Here is a 16162-nt window from a genome sequence, read left to right as displayed (position 1 = left end):
TTTCCACCCCTTTCTCTGTGGTTTGGACAAAAAGGCCCTGAGACATCACAGCTGCTCCTCATCTTCACAAAAAAACCTGTGTTTTAAGGTCACGTAATTCCCAACATATCATTTGATTCTGCTGTTACATGAGTTTGCAAAAGAAGAATGCACTCTTCATTTATTTCTATACAAAAAAACAACAACAAAACAAACCAAAACTTGTGTTTCTTACCAGTAACTGAGTTCAGAGAAAATATCATGTGGATTTTGTGCCTGTGGAGCTGAAAAAAATTGATTTATTTTCAGTGAATGGAAATTTTAAAGTTCATCTGCAAGCAATCTCCTATTTAATGCTTTTTTTAAAAAACTAATTCTCATCATTCCATTTTTTTTGGATATGGAGAAAAAGACGTAAATACACCTTTTATATGTTTTTAGCTAAAAAGGATCCCATAAAGCAGAGGAAAGTGAATCATGTTGTGTCCCATGATGTTATAGTGCAATCCCTCTCAGATATAAGCTCGATAAAAGTGCATCACGAAGCACAGACTCACCAAATGCTCCTTTGTTTTTAACTGTAATTCACAGAAGCTCTCAAAAAGTGTTCCAAAAGTTTGTTGAACGTTGGTCTCTGAGTTTCTGAGATCAAATATAAATTTTTAGGTGGGGATACCAAAAGGTCACTTTGTCACATAGACAAATAAAACAAAAACATCAACAAAAAAACACAATTCCTACAAACATGGGGGTAGTGGCATCATGCTCTGAGTTGCTTTTCTCCACAAATAACTGGGATTGCTAGAAAGCTACACTTGACGTGGTATTGACTTTTTTAGCATCACATATATCCCAAACATGCAAGTGTCAGGCTAAGGGTATTTATACCAGGCTAATCATTTTTCTTTTGTCCAAAAGTATATGCTTCACATTAAAGGTGGGAGTAGTTTGAAAAACACTTTTTAACTTTTTGTTCTCGTTTCATACATCACAAAAAATTTTAATTTTAAAATGAGTGTGGATAGTTTTGAGTCCCACTGAATGTTCTATCTTAAGCTGTGCTGGGTTGTCACAGGAACAAAAGTCTTCCAACAGCATCATGACACTATACCTCAAGTAGAGTAATATGCATATTTTTACATGTTGTAATGTGATTCTTTCTCTCCGTATCTTGGGTCACATAAATTTTATTATAAAATGGTCAAATTCATCATGTGACTTGTCAAATTCTAATATGTTCTACCATGTTGGTGCACAATATGTGAGAGTTATAGTATAAATCTGTGTTGATATTCTGGCTTTTATGATAGTTGTAGGAAAAAATTGGATGTGGTAGATTGTTTATGCCTACTTTGCGGTTTGAATCCTCTGCTCTTCTTTGCCTCAGGCATACTGAGTTAGGCTTCCCATCATAACAAGAGTAGCCACATGATATGTTTATGCAACAGCCTCGCTGTGTGTCACACTTGCAGCATACAGCAGCATCCTACCACAGATGAAAATTTTATATCCCACTTCAAGGCCTGACTGTCATGCAAATACTTGATGTAAACACAGAGATAAAGGCGGGAAAAAAAGGGTCTGTGACATGCAGAGTATTATGAAAAAGTAATTTAATTTTATGGCAGTAGCAAACAGTATTACAAAATGAACAGTAAAGATGCAACATACTTTGTCAGGCTTCTTTGGCCAAGCAGTAGCTAGAGGGCATTTTCATAATTTGTGAGTAGGCAAGCAACAGTGTACAGTTGGTTGATAATCCCAAAAACGCCAAGGGGAATTTCAGAGTCAAACAATTTGTGCTCTTTGACCCGGCGAACAAGGCACTCCACGTGCACCCTAAGACGTGCTATGACCTCCGTCTTCCTCACTTCCCCCGCAGGCATCTGAGACCCGCCAGAGAGAAATTCTGGCCTGTAAACCTTGCAGGGTACGATGTCGTCAATAGGAAAGCCTCCGTCTACCATGACAGCCATCCCTGGTTTTAAGAGGGCCAGGAGACCAGATTCACACGTGATCTGCTTGTCACTGATGGACCCTGTGTGCAGTCTGGAGATGAATGTCACTGGCCCGTGAGGTGCAATCCCAATGAGCCCCTTGAGAGTGCAGTGGGATTTGTAAAAAGAAGACACCTCACTCTGGAGGAGAGGGGAAGATGGACACTGACACCTCAGCTAAATGCTGTCAATGATGACTGTAGTGTCAGGGTAGTCCTCGAAGTCTCTGGGTAGATTTTTGTGAATCTGATCCTCTGGTATCCAGATTCTAATTGAGCCGAGTACCATGAATAAAAAGTTGCTCCATGCTGTGATGATCTGGATGATTGAGGACTGATGGATGCCATACTGATCCGCAAGGTCCTGTTGCTTGGATCCAAGGGCAAGGAAGCTTAGGAACAGGAAGAACTCCTCAATGGGCTGTAGGGAATGCGTTGAGGGAGTGGTGTCGATGTTTTGTCGAACACTGATCATAGTTGGCAGAAACGGCTCAATCAATGCCCAGAAACGCATTAGGTGGTCATAAGATGCAAACCTGAAAAAAACCCCAACAAAACAGTTAACATTAAACTGAAGATTCTTTTCAAAGTATGTAGCGGCAATCAAAAACATCTAGTAAACCACATTACACTGTCTTCTCACTATATGCACCAACAATAATGCAAAAAAGTGAAGAACAGAAGTGGTATTTGTCCTGGCAAGTGTATTAAATTAGCCATTTTTGGACATTTTTATCTATATGCGCCATTTGAATTTCCTCAGGGTTTTTTCTTAGGTTCTTTTTTTTGCCCTTACTTATCTCATCATAAAAAGTTATTCCATCTAATAATTGCTTTAGAAGTTTCATTAAAGAACCCACCAAATATGTATTTACCCATTTAAAAGATTCATAAAGAAGAATGATCTATCAAAAATCTCAAATTGCTGGAACAATGGAGCCAAGTGGGACTATTCACTCTAACATGAGATTATTACCATTAAGCAGAAAAATTATTTATGTTTTGGGGTTCAAGAATTACGCTTTTTCCCCCCTGCTCTGGATTATTGTTCTGTGAATTTTTCATGTAAAGGTAAGACATGGAAAGAACATTTTGGGCTTTAATTTGACGGGCTGATTTTGTTCCAATTGCCCTTTGTTACTAGTATGGAATGATTTTGTGGTGCTTAACACACGTTGATTAAAAATGTAATTTAAAGAAAAATGTTGCAACTGGGAGCCTGCACCTTAGCATCTTCACATTTCCGAAACATTATTTGTCATATTTGCATACATAAGGTTGAGAAATAATAAAAAATAATNAAACGTGAACTGCCTGTGTTTTCTGTTTTGCATTGGCTGGACACAAAGTTCTCAGCTAACAAGTGAGTTAGCTTCAGATGTGAGAGATTACATTGGAGAAATAAAAATATATATATATGGGAAAATTAAAACCCATTTTGTCCCTATTCTCAAGAATCACTGTTTTCCTATTTGATCAAATTTACAATATAAACACTAAGGACTTTTTATTTTTGTATAAAACTTTTGGATAAGTGTCCTAAATTGACTTAATACTCTTTATACTACAAACACATACATCAACGCACATATTTACCTTGTGAAGAATTGAATGTCCTTGTCGGACGAAGCAAAACGGTGAATGCCAAAACGCTGCTTCAGCATAAGGCTCCCAATCTGTTCCTGTGTTTGGTGGATTTCTTTCCTAAGAATATTATTTTCCGACACTAAATCCACCACTGCTGGTTCAGGAACTGAGGCATAATTATGTTCCTTAAGGACATCCACGGCTACTTTCTCCAAACTCCTCGGTTTTGGACATGGAAGAGAGTAATTGTTCCACTCAAATAATACTGGTACAGCTCCACATTTTAACCGCCGTCTTCCCATTTGTGATGCTGGCTCTTTGATATCCCGAAGTTTGAAATGCCGGCTACACACGCGAGTGTGAGCTTTAATTATCAAGTTTTCCCTGCGGACAGCCACTATCCACTGTTGCCTTAACTCCAAATTAGAAGGAAAATGGAAAAAACTAAGTACTCTATTATACCTACTAGTCATTGGGCAAAATGGCACACAACAGAACTCCGCTGCTGAACCTGTAGCCCGCAAATGTTTAAACTTTTGAGTTCTTTTCATGGTTTAGCTCTAGCAGTTACCAACAAAAACAATAGAGCGCGTGTGGCAACTGGAAGTGATCAACGTGTGTTAAATGTAAACGGAAATACGTCACCGCAAAAGGTGCGTTTGAAATGTGGTGGCGGGTGGCTCAGTTGGCAGAGCGCGGGCAAGATATAGAGGCTATAGTTCTCAGCGTGGTTGTCCTGGGCTAGATTCCTGGTCTCGGGCCAATATGTTTCCCCCTTATGTCTACCTAAGGTTACTACTATCAAAAAAGTATATTTAAAATGTTGGGTGAGGATATTTTTAACGGTACTGTATCTTGAAGAGCCTAACCATTGTATGACAAACTTACTTGCCATACAGAAAACCATTACTTCCTGTCCGCTGTCGCAGATCACGTGACTTAGTTTTTGACGTCAGAAAGGCTTTCGTTCCTCTCACTGGTTACAGTGATGATTCTCGTTTAGCTGTTTGTCTACTGTCTTCTGGCCACTTTCTGCTGAAAACATGGAGCGTTACGACTCTGACGCCGAGAAAGACGAACAGCAACTGCCGCTCCTTCACCGAAGACAAGACGACAAAGTCCATAGAGGTGAGACAACAATAATAGTAATAATAATATATTTTTAAAAGTCTGCAGCTAATAGGCTAGCAAGGTTCACCCAACAGATATGAGTAGGTGGTCTGGTTTTCTTTGTTTCAAGAACGCAAAAGGACAATTCTGAGTTTATTTAAGTTATTTTGAAGTGCACTTAAAGACGAGAAGCTCCCACTTCCAAATTTGTTTGTTTTGTTTACACTTGTCAACAAAAACTTCACTCCTTGCCACCAACTATTTTACATCGCCAATATGTTTTTAATTACGTCACTGACTCTCAGGTGTACCCAATGAATATCCGTATCTTTTCCTGTTTGCCTTCGTGGAGAACTTCCTATGCCAACCTCAGTCACGTGTCAGTCTTCCCTCATAAAACAGGTTTACCTGAGTCAGTGGCGTCATTGTTTACATACCTGCATAGAAACTGCGCAGGTTACAGTTCAGATCAATGTTCAGATTTAAGCATGCGAAGCACAAGTTGCAGCTACGAGTTACTCAGCTACTTTAGTGTTGGAGTGTTTTTAACAGACTACATTTAGTTGAATTTTTCTGACAAAAATTCAGCTTTGCTTGGAAGATTGTGCCAGTGCTGCAATTACAATTTAAGGAAGCGGTGCTTCCCAATTCTGAAATAAATTGTGATATAGTAGAATCAGAATGGTCCCTACCTGTGCTTAATGCAAAGTTTGGAGATTCATGTACAAGTCGAACTAGGGTGACTAAGAGTTTGCATGTAAATTAATTAATTACATCATTAATACAACCACTTCTGCATTCAAGGGAGAAGGCGATTCAAGGTGGAAATTACTTGTTTAGAATTAACTTGGAAAATATGAGCATACTTTTTTTTTTTGTTTAATGAATACAAAACATGTGCTTTTCATGTCAAAGCTCTTTAATACATAACATTGAAATGGAAAATTATGAACAAACTTGGTGTGTTTATGTTTACAGCAGATGACTGAAGCAATTTTGTAATGAAAAAAACTGCCAACATAACATTCATATTGCTCTAACGTGAATGCTATAAAATAAACAACTGTAATACATTTTATGTGCAAGATACTTAAAAGAATAACAGATATGTTTAATTTAAAAACAGAATGAACTTATTTAAACTAGAAGCATTTAGTGCCCCAGTGATGTATATTTTTTTCTTTCTTTTTTTTTTTTAAAGATACTCTGTTTTGAAAAAGGCTGGGAAAATTATATTGATAATTTTCCAAATCTGAATCCCTATTGGCGAAGACAAAAAAAAGAGCATGAATAAATGTTTGTACAGTTTGTTCCACTATCTAATTCAAGATTTTATTTTTTACTGTTTAATCATATATTCTTCCGCCTGATACGATATGAAATTGAGTTTTCAAGGTAAAAAAACAACAACCTGCATACATAAAGAGAAGAAAACAAAAGAATTTGTCATTTTTACTTAATTTAATGACATCTTTTCTTTGTTTTCCACATTAAACTTGCACAGATACATTTTTAGAGTACTTTTTATGGCCTCTTGACCTTCCCAGACTGAGGTGTTATACTGGACCTGTTGTTCTGAAAGTAGGTCTAGTACTGAAACAGTTAAAAACAAACGTATTGCAGACCACAAACCCGGGTTTCTCCAATTTCTTCAGTAATAACGGCTGTTATTGTCCAAAATGTTGTGGACACAAATGCAATGATTTACTGGAAATTATTCACCGGGCCGTTTATCCGTTTTCTCCTCCTCCGTTCAGCGCCAGCATGCTGTTCTTCGCGCTACGGCTTGGCTTTGCTCTCCAGCTACGGATTCTTCGTGGTCTACTCTCTGAGGGTGAACCTCAGTGTGGCGATGGTGGACATGCTCAACAACACCCACCAGTCCAGCAGTAACCACAGTGGCTCGATGTGCACCCCCCACAACACCCCCGTACAACCCAAACACAACCAGTCGGTGAGTGTTACAGCCACATTTGGTTACGTACCACTGTACTACAGCCTTCTATTTTCAGCATTCTAAATAGCTCTACAAAGAAATATTCAAAATAATAACTTGGCGTGTTCTCTCAGGCTGGTGTGTACAACTGGGACTCTGCGACTCAGGGATGGATCTTGGGCTCCTTTTTCTACGGCTACATCCTGACGCAGATCCCCGGCGGCTACCTGGCTGGCCGCTGCGGAGCCAAGTGGCTGATGGGATTCGGCGTGCTGGGAACCGCCCTCTTCACGCTGCTCACGCCTCTGGCCGCCGACCTGGGCGCGAGCTACCTCATCGTAGTGAGAGTGCTGGAGGGGGTCGGAGAGGTAAGCGAGCAAGGACGTTCCTGCCAACACGGCCGTTAGAGTCAAAGTCACGAAAGCGTTGGTCTTTCTCGCAGTACGGACATAATTTAATGAGTTAAACAAGTTGAGGAGTTTTTGCACAAAGCGGAGGAAAAGCAGAATGTCCAAGTATCAGTGCTGTGTTTATGCCATAATACTCATTTGGAAAGCTTCATCTGAAGGAGTTTATGAGAAAACTGTGCTTACAAAAAGTACGGTATTTAAATATTAGACATCAGTTGCATCAGATTTGCTCCCTACTCTTTATTGAAATAAGTTTAAAGGGCTGGTGTTATGTGAAATTGACTTTTTTCCAGCTTTATATCGTGTTAAAATGTTATTCCCTCATCAAAAACATATCCTGAGTGCTGCCTTGAGTCTTTTATGCATGTTTGAGAAATCCTTGAATCTCCCATGGCAACCATTCAAGAGTGCCTAAGCAAAAGTCAAATTTCTTATAAGTCATGTTTGATATGTGTGATATTTCCACAACAACGGAAGGTGACATAGTTACTTTATTGCGCTGTAAAATGGCGCTACGTGCCTGGAAAAGGCATAAAATCATCCTTAAAATCAATATTTGCAACAGTAAAAATGTTGCAAATATTTGCAACTTTTCTTAAAAAGAAATCTGAAGATAATAAGGTTTACAGGATGAGCTAAAATTAGCTAAGACAAAAAAAAAAAAAAGTCACCATTATGAACGCATCGTCATTACATGAGTACGGCGTCGTTGTGTTGGGGAGGAGAATGAAAATGTTCATTCAATGAACAGGACTGCGGTTCACCTTTCAGGGGTTCAGTTGTTGCCCATAAAGCAAAAGTAAAATGTTTTAGATCACAGCATGTTAATCTAAATGTAACTGATGATCTGTGGCAATGACGGGTAAATTCAGTACGTTTAACTTTGTCCAAAACTGACAGAGATGATTTAAAAGCTTCACAATGGCTGGGAATACTTCCTCTTGGAACCATACATGCAAAAACAAAAATAATAAATAACCAGATATTATTATCAGATTTCTTGTAACTTTTCTTCTTTTCGTTTGTATTTAGGGTGTCACGTTCCCTGCGATGTACACCATGTGGGCATCATGGGCCCCCCCGCTGGAGAGAAGCAGACTCCTCACCATTTCATACATTGGTGAGAAGAGATGCAGGAAAATATGCTACAAAATGTTTGCTTTATTATCAGCCACGTTCTATTAAAGCCATTTTTGGTTCTGCATCGTGATTTAGAGCCATGTTTAACAGAGGTTGCATTAATATCCCTAATACTGCTAACGGCGTCCTGCCATTAATCATGCGGGTCAGCTTAGGTCTCATCAGGACACAAACACGACTAACCGGTACATTCCTAAACACAGTTGTTTATTGTTCCCCATTGTCTGACAAACTATAATCAGAAAATAATTTATCTGCATGTTTTTTTTTTGTTTTTTTTTTAGCCAAATCCACTGCAGCAAGTAGTGCTGATGTTTATGATGATACAGATTCTGAACTGAAATCACGAGAATTTCCTTAGTGCTAAATCCAATTGCAGAGCATGATTTGATTAGGTCATTTACTGCGTAGCACACTGGGAGCCACGAGGATGAGGTTGATCAACTCTCCAGTTTCTGCTGCTAATTTATGATTTTATAATGACATACACTGTCATTATAAAACGACACAACAACAATTATCACAACAATTTATCCATATTGTAGTCTTGTTCGCTAATCACTCTTATTGATTATTTTTGCTTTCTCTATTTCAGTCACTACTACGCCATCAGTAGCTGTAGAATATATGGGTAGAAATATAAGCAGAAAACGCTACAGAGGTCCAACAAGCCCAATTGTCCTTCAACTTAAAATCAACTAAATTTATTATAGTCTGCAAGTTATAGCATATTACCAACACATTTGCACAGAGAACAGAGACTTTAGAGCTTGAGAGGTCAGAAGTAAACGAATGGAGCGTTGTGTTTCCGTTTATGGAACAAATCTGTTTAAACAAACCAAAGAGCAGATCAAGTTTTACTTTAAAGAAAATAGTAAAATGCAATATTCTATCTATCAGGGTATAATGAAGCATGATGACTCAGTAGAGTACTTTATTGTTACAAGGATGTATCTTCTTTCTTTCTTTCTTATTGTTTTATACGCTGCCAGTTTGTGTTTAAAGATGTATCTGTACAGATGGTTGGTTGTTGCTTATGTTGTAGCAAATTTACTTATTGGAGAAGGAGTACGCTATGCATATATTTTAAAACTATTCCAACTTATAAACAAACAAATAACTGGAAATAAGTAGCCTTGCTGTTTCATTGTTTGCAGCTGTGGATGGCTGATGTTTTCCGTTTTGTGTCCCGTCCCAGGAGCCCAGCTGGGGACCGTCGTGGCTCTGCCTCTGTCTGGTGAAATCTGCTTCTACATGGGCTGGCCCTACGTCTTCTACCTCTTTGGTAATGATGCGCGTTGAATGTGGGTAGTTGAAGAAAAGTCGCTCTGCTAATCTGCTACTTGGGTTACATCACTGTTTTTTAAACGGCGAACAATGAAGACTCCCACAAGTTATTCTTCTGTCATTTATTAAAAGTTGTGATCAGGCTGTTGTGAATTTCTTAGAAGTTGTTAAATGATATTGAATTACAGCAATGAAGGTCAACTGCGTCGGATGTTTTATCAGTTGCCATTGAGTGATGAAGGATGTGAGGAATGAATCGACGTGATATCGACGGAGCAGTTTGAGTTTGCTGGTTGTTCCTCTTTGTTTTGTGGAAACAGTGATTCAGCAGACCGAAGAGGAAACGGCTTGTTGATTAAAACCATCCACAACTTCCACTGCATCTGCTTCTTGCTGACTTGCTGTAAAGTTGCTTCGCTGTCCTTTCCGAGTCTTGGAGCCTATAAAAGTCACACGTCTCTGAGTATGTGCAATCATGTGGATGTTGAAGTCTTGAGTTTGTGGTGAGGCAAAGCATCTGCGTGTGTGTCCATGTGTGTCCAGGTGCTGTCGGCTTGGTGTGGTTCGTCCTGTGGGCTTTCCTCGTCTTTGACAGTCCAAACAGTCACCCCCGGATATCGGAGCAGGAGAGGCTTTACATCACCAACTCTCTGAAAAATGAGGTATCACCTCGCACACATTTCTTTGTTGCAAATTGTATTTTCTTATCTGTCTTCTTCAGCAGTTTGGTGACGAAACTTGCAGTGAATCTGCAGTTTACAAAAGATGACTTGTATGAAATAGCCAACCACAGTGTGCATCAACTTAACATGCACGGTTTGAAGCTATTCACGTGTAGATATGTTTTATAACCTATGAAATTTGAGTAAATGCTGCTTTATCTATTCCTTTATATGAACACGGTCAGCAGAAATACTCAGCTAGGTTAACTAGAGCTTAGTTTCATAAAATGTAGAACATTTAACCCTAAAACACACCTCCTGCAGGCATCAGCATCTGTAATTTAAAGTAATATGGATAGTTCAACTTATTATACAATTTAACTTCTACTGATTAATAACGTATGATTGTCATGTGCAATGCTAGCTAAGAGAATTTGTCAAGGTTTGATGCGCTGAATGATTTTCAAACTTAAAAATTGCAAGAGCAACAAGTTATGGAGCTCCAAAAGTGCCTTAATTGTTGTTTAAAATCGGAAATAATTTATTACGGCGTTCGTCCGAGTGCCTGAAATCATTGAAAATGCTTGAATTTTACAGTGGGAAAAGACTATGAACCCTGCTATTAATAAACACTTAATTCATTGACTCACTAGTGATTGCTTTTAATTTATTTAATTAAAGCCAATTATATGCTTTTGGTAGTCTCTATTGTTGCATGGTGTACTTCAACAGTAGAGTACGCCATGCAACAAAAGTGGAAATGAGACCATTGTTGCTCAAATTTACTCCTGCAGGGGGAGACAAAGAGCCTAGAATCACCTTTTCACTTGTTTTCAAGTGTAACATTAAACGTCCTCTTCCTTCAACATTTTTTTTTTTTTTGAAAATGAGAACTAAAACTTTCAATTAATGCACCATCTTTCATTGAAGGTTATCAAACGGCAGATATAACTCAAACTATGGAAGCAGTTTTGTCCCGATTAATAAGCACGACGTCTCTTCTAGCACACACCAAAGAGACGATGCATTTCCAACATTTCCACATTGTTTTGTTTCTTCCCAGCTGTCTACCTCTGCGGGCCACATCCCCTGGCGAGCCATCGTAACCTCGATGCCGCTGATGGCCATCGTCGTGGCTCACTTTTCCTACAACTGGACCTTCTACACGCTCCTCACTCTCCTGCCGACTTACATGAATGACATCCTGGGATTCAGCATACAGCAGGTGAGAAAGGCTGCACAACATCTGCAAAATAATGATACGTTTTGTTATAGAAAATAAAACCCAGGAAGGAAATGCCAGACAGACTCTGTTAAAAGGAAGAATATTTAGATGTTTGTCCTGACAGAACGGGTTTCTCTCCGCTCTGCCGTACCTGGGCTGCGCTCTGATGGCCGTGCTGAGCGGCCAAGTCGCCGATTACCTGCGAGAGACTCGTCTCTACTCTACGGTCTTCGTCAGGAAGTCCTTCTCTCTGATTGGTAATCAGAAACATTTACATGCATGGTTCCAACTCACCATTATTTTAGTAATTGATTATTCTATTGATTGTTATGACAATTAATCGGATTTTTAAAAAGTTGGCACATTCTCCAGATTTGTTATTCAACCACGTAAACTTTTTTTTTTTTTTTACATAAAATTAGAAATACATTAAAATATGCAAACAAACAAAAAAATTCATTTCCTTTTTCAAATAAAAATATAAACATTTTAGTGCTTAAAATGCAATAACTTAGCATTGATTCAGTGAAATTGAACCAGGTGACGTTAATACTTTGCCACTTGGAGAGTTTTGGGTAAAACATATTTACACAAGTGTTTTATCTTCAATGCAAAGGTAAAAACACTCATCTTATGAACAGTTTTGGCTTAATTGCTGCTTTGAATATGGTGTTTTTTTGGGGGTCTGTGGGCTTCACTTGACGATTAATCGATTACTAAATTAGTTGACGATTATTTCAATAATCGATTCATCACGATTTATTGCTTCAGCCCTGTTTTAGATGGTTTTGATTGAAAAAAAAAAAAAACACTGTATGTTTTTATGTCAGGTATGATTGGGCCCGCTGTGTTCCTGGTGGCAGCAGGTTACACAGGCTGTGACTACAGCCTGGCCGTGACCTTCCTCACCCTCTCCTCTGCTCTGGGCGGAGTGTCGGCCTCTGGCTTTAACATCAACCACCTCGACATCGCTCCTTCGTAAGATGATGTTCGCGAACCAGTCTGCCCATCCCGCTCTGAGAGATGACTTTTCAGAACTAGTCTACATTTTGTGACACATTGAAATGTTATTAAACTGTTTCAAAATGTTTTCACACGCTTTAGTGAACGTTGATCAGTTGTGACTTTCATGCATGCATATTTTCTTAGGTATGCCGGTATCCTGCTGGGAATCACCAACACTTTTGCCACTATTCCTGGCATGGTGGGACCAGTCATAGCAAGAGCTCTTACACACAATGTGAGTTGGCGTTTCATGGTTGAAAGCAACTGTTTGTTTTTTTTTTATCATTATTTCAGGTTAAGACTTTTATTTTTATTTTTCCTACCAATAAAGAAGACCTCATTAGAGTCGCTCAAACTGTGAACAATGAGTCTGAAGCTTTACTCTTCCATCTAAAAGATGTACATGTTAACATTTGACCACTTGGGGGCGGTCATCTTCAACCTGGGACTATTTTTCATTTTTTCTATGCTCGATTTGCATGAAAAAAAAAAAAAAAAAAAAATTCTGCAACCACTGCTTAAAGTTTTTATTTACTTGTTTGATTTCTGAGTGGAGACCCAAAGCAAACACTTCTAATAACATTAGAAGTTACTGCTCCATACACACAATTCTTTACAGAATGCTACCATTAATGTTTAATTTACTACAGGAAACCAAGATGATGGTTTCACTAGGACGACGTCACAATTCAGCCGTTCTGTCTGTGCAATTCAATGATCAAAAATGCATCATTTTTATTGTGCAGAGAACACATGTAAGGCTTTTAGAGAAATGATTTAAACACTTTTCTAACCGATCTGCTACTTTAATTTGAGTTATTTTGATCTGAAACATTGCTTTGTGTGTACTGCAATTCATCCATGTCTGTGCTGATTGTCTTCCAGAACACTATAGAGGAATGGCAGGTTGTGTTTTACATCGCCGCTGCCATCAACGTGTTTGGCGCTCTGTTCTACGCCGTGTTTGGACGAGGGACGGTCCAGCCCTGGGCGGTCCACTCAACCTACTCCCACGGAGACTGATTCGTCCTTCGTCCATTCAGGGAGAAAACTCTGTAAGAAGTTTGTGCCGATGTTGAGCAGCAGAGTTCATATTTTCTGACTTAGCCATAGTAAAGAAGACCCATATTTTAATGACGTGAAAACCTGATTTAAAAATTTTTTATCTTATCATCTTAAGAAGAAAAGAGCTAAAAACGGTATATTTTTTTGTTCCATAGAGGACAGTATAAAGGGTAGCTGGTTTTAGTTAAAAGGTTGACAGTTTCACAACCACAGACTAAATGTTTGAATGAAAAAGGCCAGTAAATGAGTCTGCATTGTAACCAGTTATCTAAGCTTCATTAGGAACTTGGCACAATGTTCTCCAAGGCAATGATGCTACAGAAGCAATAATGTTATCATTGCTTTCATTGTGTTGTCATTCAAAAATCCTACAGTAAATCCGTTTCTTGTTTTTTTTTTTTTTTTTTAAACCAACAAAGATCTACACTAACAAGGAGTTTTTTTTATTTCCAACTGTTTTGTGTAAAGTTTAGTAAAACATTTGTACCTTGCTACAACAACCCAGATGACAAAAACTGTAATTTGTCACATTTTTATCTACATTTTAACTCTGTACCTGTCTCCTTTTGCATATGTGAGGTGGTTTATTTTAGGACTTTGACTAAAGAGCCGGGGTGTTTGTTTTACAGATTTTCCTTTAGAAAGACAAAAAACTATCTGAGCTCATCTAATGAGATGAAAGAAACTAGCCTTATATCAAGGTCGCCTTAAAAAGTCCTTATATTTCTGTTTGTTGTGGTTGCCTTTTTTTGCTATGTAAATGTGTTTCGGGAATTATGTCTTAATGTTTACTTTTTCTTTTTTTTGTTTAATTGAGGGGTCACCAGGGCCCTCCTTGTAGTTTTTAGTGCTCATCACATGAGAAAAACGGGTTACAGTATTTCTTGAAAATAAGCTTTTTGTTTCTCAATAAGGGAATTACAGTTAAACTCTAAATCAGTGATTCAAATGAAGGGCACTGTTTCCTCAGGTGTTTTATGCCATAAACAGATTGAAAAGTGAAATAGTTTCAGTGTCAATTGAATTAGATCTAATTTCTTAAAATTAAGTTTACTTTAGTTTTTTAAAAATTGATATCTCATTTAAATATGTGAAACCAATGTGTTATTAATATTGCTTTTCACAAGTAGCACCACAATGGGAGTAGAAATAATGCACTTATGCCTTAATTAAGACACTTGTAATCCAGCTCTTTAGACATATTCTGATTATATATATTCTCAATCTTTGCTTCTGTGTTGATATACAAGGAATCAAAGGGACTTTGTGTATTGCGTTCTACTGTAAACGGATATGAAGGTAAATAATTGTAATGGAAACATTCCAGAAAAATGTCTTTATTCACCATCATGTAATGGAAATGTATTAAATACAGCCAGTGACAAATCTGACATTGCTTTGGGTTTTCATTTCCAAAACAGTTTGTAAGCACATCAAATCTGTCAAGACTTTAGAGGTTTTACATCGACGGACAAACAACATCATAAAGACAAATGCAAGAAACACCAGCTGTGATTAGGATGGTGACGTGTGAATGAGAGCTATCTTTGTAAAGCATTCTCAAGTTTTAGGAAATTTGGGGAGTATTGCTTAATCCATCACCCAAAAGTTGAAATAAAACAAGCACAACTCCAAACCTGCCAGGATACGCTCGCCAACTTCAAGGGAACTCATCATTTATGCTGGAGCTGCAGGAAACCAAAATCCATTGACGGGTCAGCTGTCATGAACTCCACAAACCATGTCTTTCTTCAAGAGCTTCAAGCAGAAGGTAAGTGTTAAAAGGAAGCCAAAACGTTTTTTTTCATAAGATATGTGGAGAAACAGAAAATAATAAGAAGAGCAGGGATGAGATTATCATTTTGTTCATCATGGAAAAGGGCTGCATTTTGAATAACATTGGCAACACGTTGGCAACACATTGCTGAAACAATGAACTCGCATTGTTTCAGCAATGATAGAGAAGATGGTCAGAGTTGAAGAATGGAGCTAAAAATATTAAGAACAAAATGTAATTTTCAGCTTGAAAATACAGCCTACAATGCAATGCTTAATTTCAGTCAAAGCATATTTACTTAGGAAGGGTCCAGTCAAAGTCCAGGTTTAAATCTAATCTGGACTAGGACTTCAAAATTGCTCCTGATGGGGGAGTATTGCTCCCCATCAACCTTCATTGTGGATGTGCCAGGCTGTTCTGACTGATGCATGCCCGAAAATGTTTGCAGCTGTAACTTTAGAATGTGTGACATTTAAATTGTATAAATACTTAAATTATGCACAACTTAGTATATTTTGATCAAATCCACAAATATTTCAAGCAAATTAAGTGAAATTGGATTTACCGCTTTCTCCCCCTCTCCACCAGGCTTCACAGTTGGAGTAACCATGAATGATTTACTATCAATGACGCCTGAAACTGGACTTCTCGTCAGTGGCTCGTGGCTGTTGCGTTAATTGTCGGACAGACGCAGTAGACAGGCTTAAAGGATGGCTGGGTTCACGGTAATCCAACTACAGCGCGTCTGGAGAGCAGTTTACCTCCTGTGTATTGTTGCGGCCTGCTAAGCGACTTTTCTCCGTCCAGACAAGCTTCTTAAACACTAAAACAATGCGCATGTGAGGCATTTTAATTATCGGACGCGTAGTCAAAAAAAAAATAAAAAACTAATTTTTCTCCACTTAATGGCGGACACTGCTTTCAAGATAGCGTTACGGCACAAATGAAACTGACAACGGCGGCTGGTTGAGGTTGCTGTGCTC

The 16162-nt window shown here is 38.4% G+C and overlaps 1 protein-coding gene and 2 long non-coding RNA genes across 3 annotated transcripts; 1 reads left to right on the top strand and 2 right to left on the bottom strand.

The window, feature by feature from the left end:
• Positions 1–1575: 1575 nt before the first annotated feature.
• LOC103476460 (uncharacterized) lies at positions 1576–4253 on the bottom strand. The gene is made up of 2 exons (XR_535474.2): positions 3572–4253; positions 1576–2511 (listed from the first exon to the last, which is right to left on the bottom strand). It is a non-coding gene; the product is annotated as an uncharacterized LOC103476460 (long non-coding RNA).
• A 269-nt stretch (positions 4254–4522) lies between these two features.
• slc17a5 (solute carrier family 17 member 5) lies at positions 4523–14793 on the top strand. The gene is made up of 11 exons (XM_008428840.2): positions 4523–4690; positions 6430–6626; positions 6743–6976; positions 8051–8138; positions 9357–9443; positions 9989–10107; positions 11171–11332; positions 11457–11589; positions 12163–12310; positions 12482–12572; positions 13223–14793. The coding sequence occupies exons 1-11, from the start codon at positions 4606–4608 to the stop codon at positions 13358–13360; spliced, it is 1482 nt and encodes a 493-aa protein (XP_008427062.1). The 5' UTR covers positions 4523–4605; the 3' UTR covers positions 13361–14793.
• Positions 14215–15832, bottom strand: LOC103476463 (uncharacterized). Its single transcript, XR_535475.1, has 2 exons — positions 15745–15832; positions 14215–15160 (listed from the first exon to the last, which is right to left on the bottom strand). It is a non-coding gene; the product is annotated as an uncharacterized LOC103476463 (long non-coding RNA).
• Between the last annotated feature and the right edge of the window lie 330 nt (positions 15833–16162).

Source organism: Poecilia reticulata, linkage group LG15 (genome assembly GCF_000633615.1).
Source record: "Poecilia reticulata strain Guanapo linkage group LG15, Guppy_female_1.0+MT, whole genome shotgun sequence".
In the NCBI taxonomy this organism is placed as follows: domain Eukaryota; kingdom Metazoa; phylum Chordata; class Actinopteri; order Cyprinodontiformes; family Poeciliidae; genus Poecilia; species Poecilia reticulata.
The sequence above is the reverse complement of the archived record's forward strand: the minus strand, read 5'-3'. Positions and strand labels throughout refer to the sequence as shown.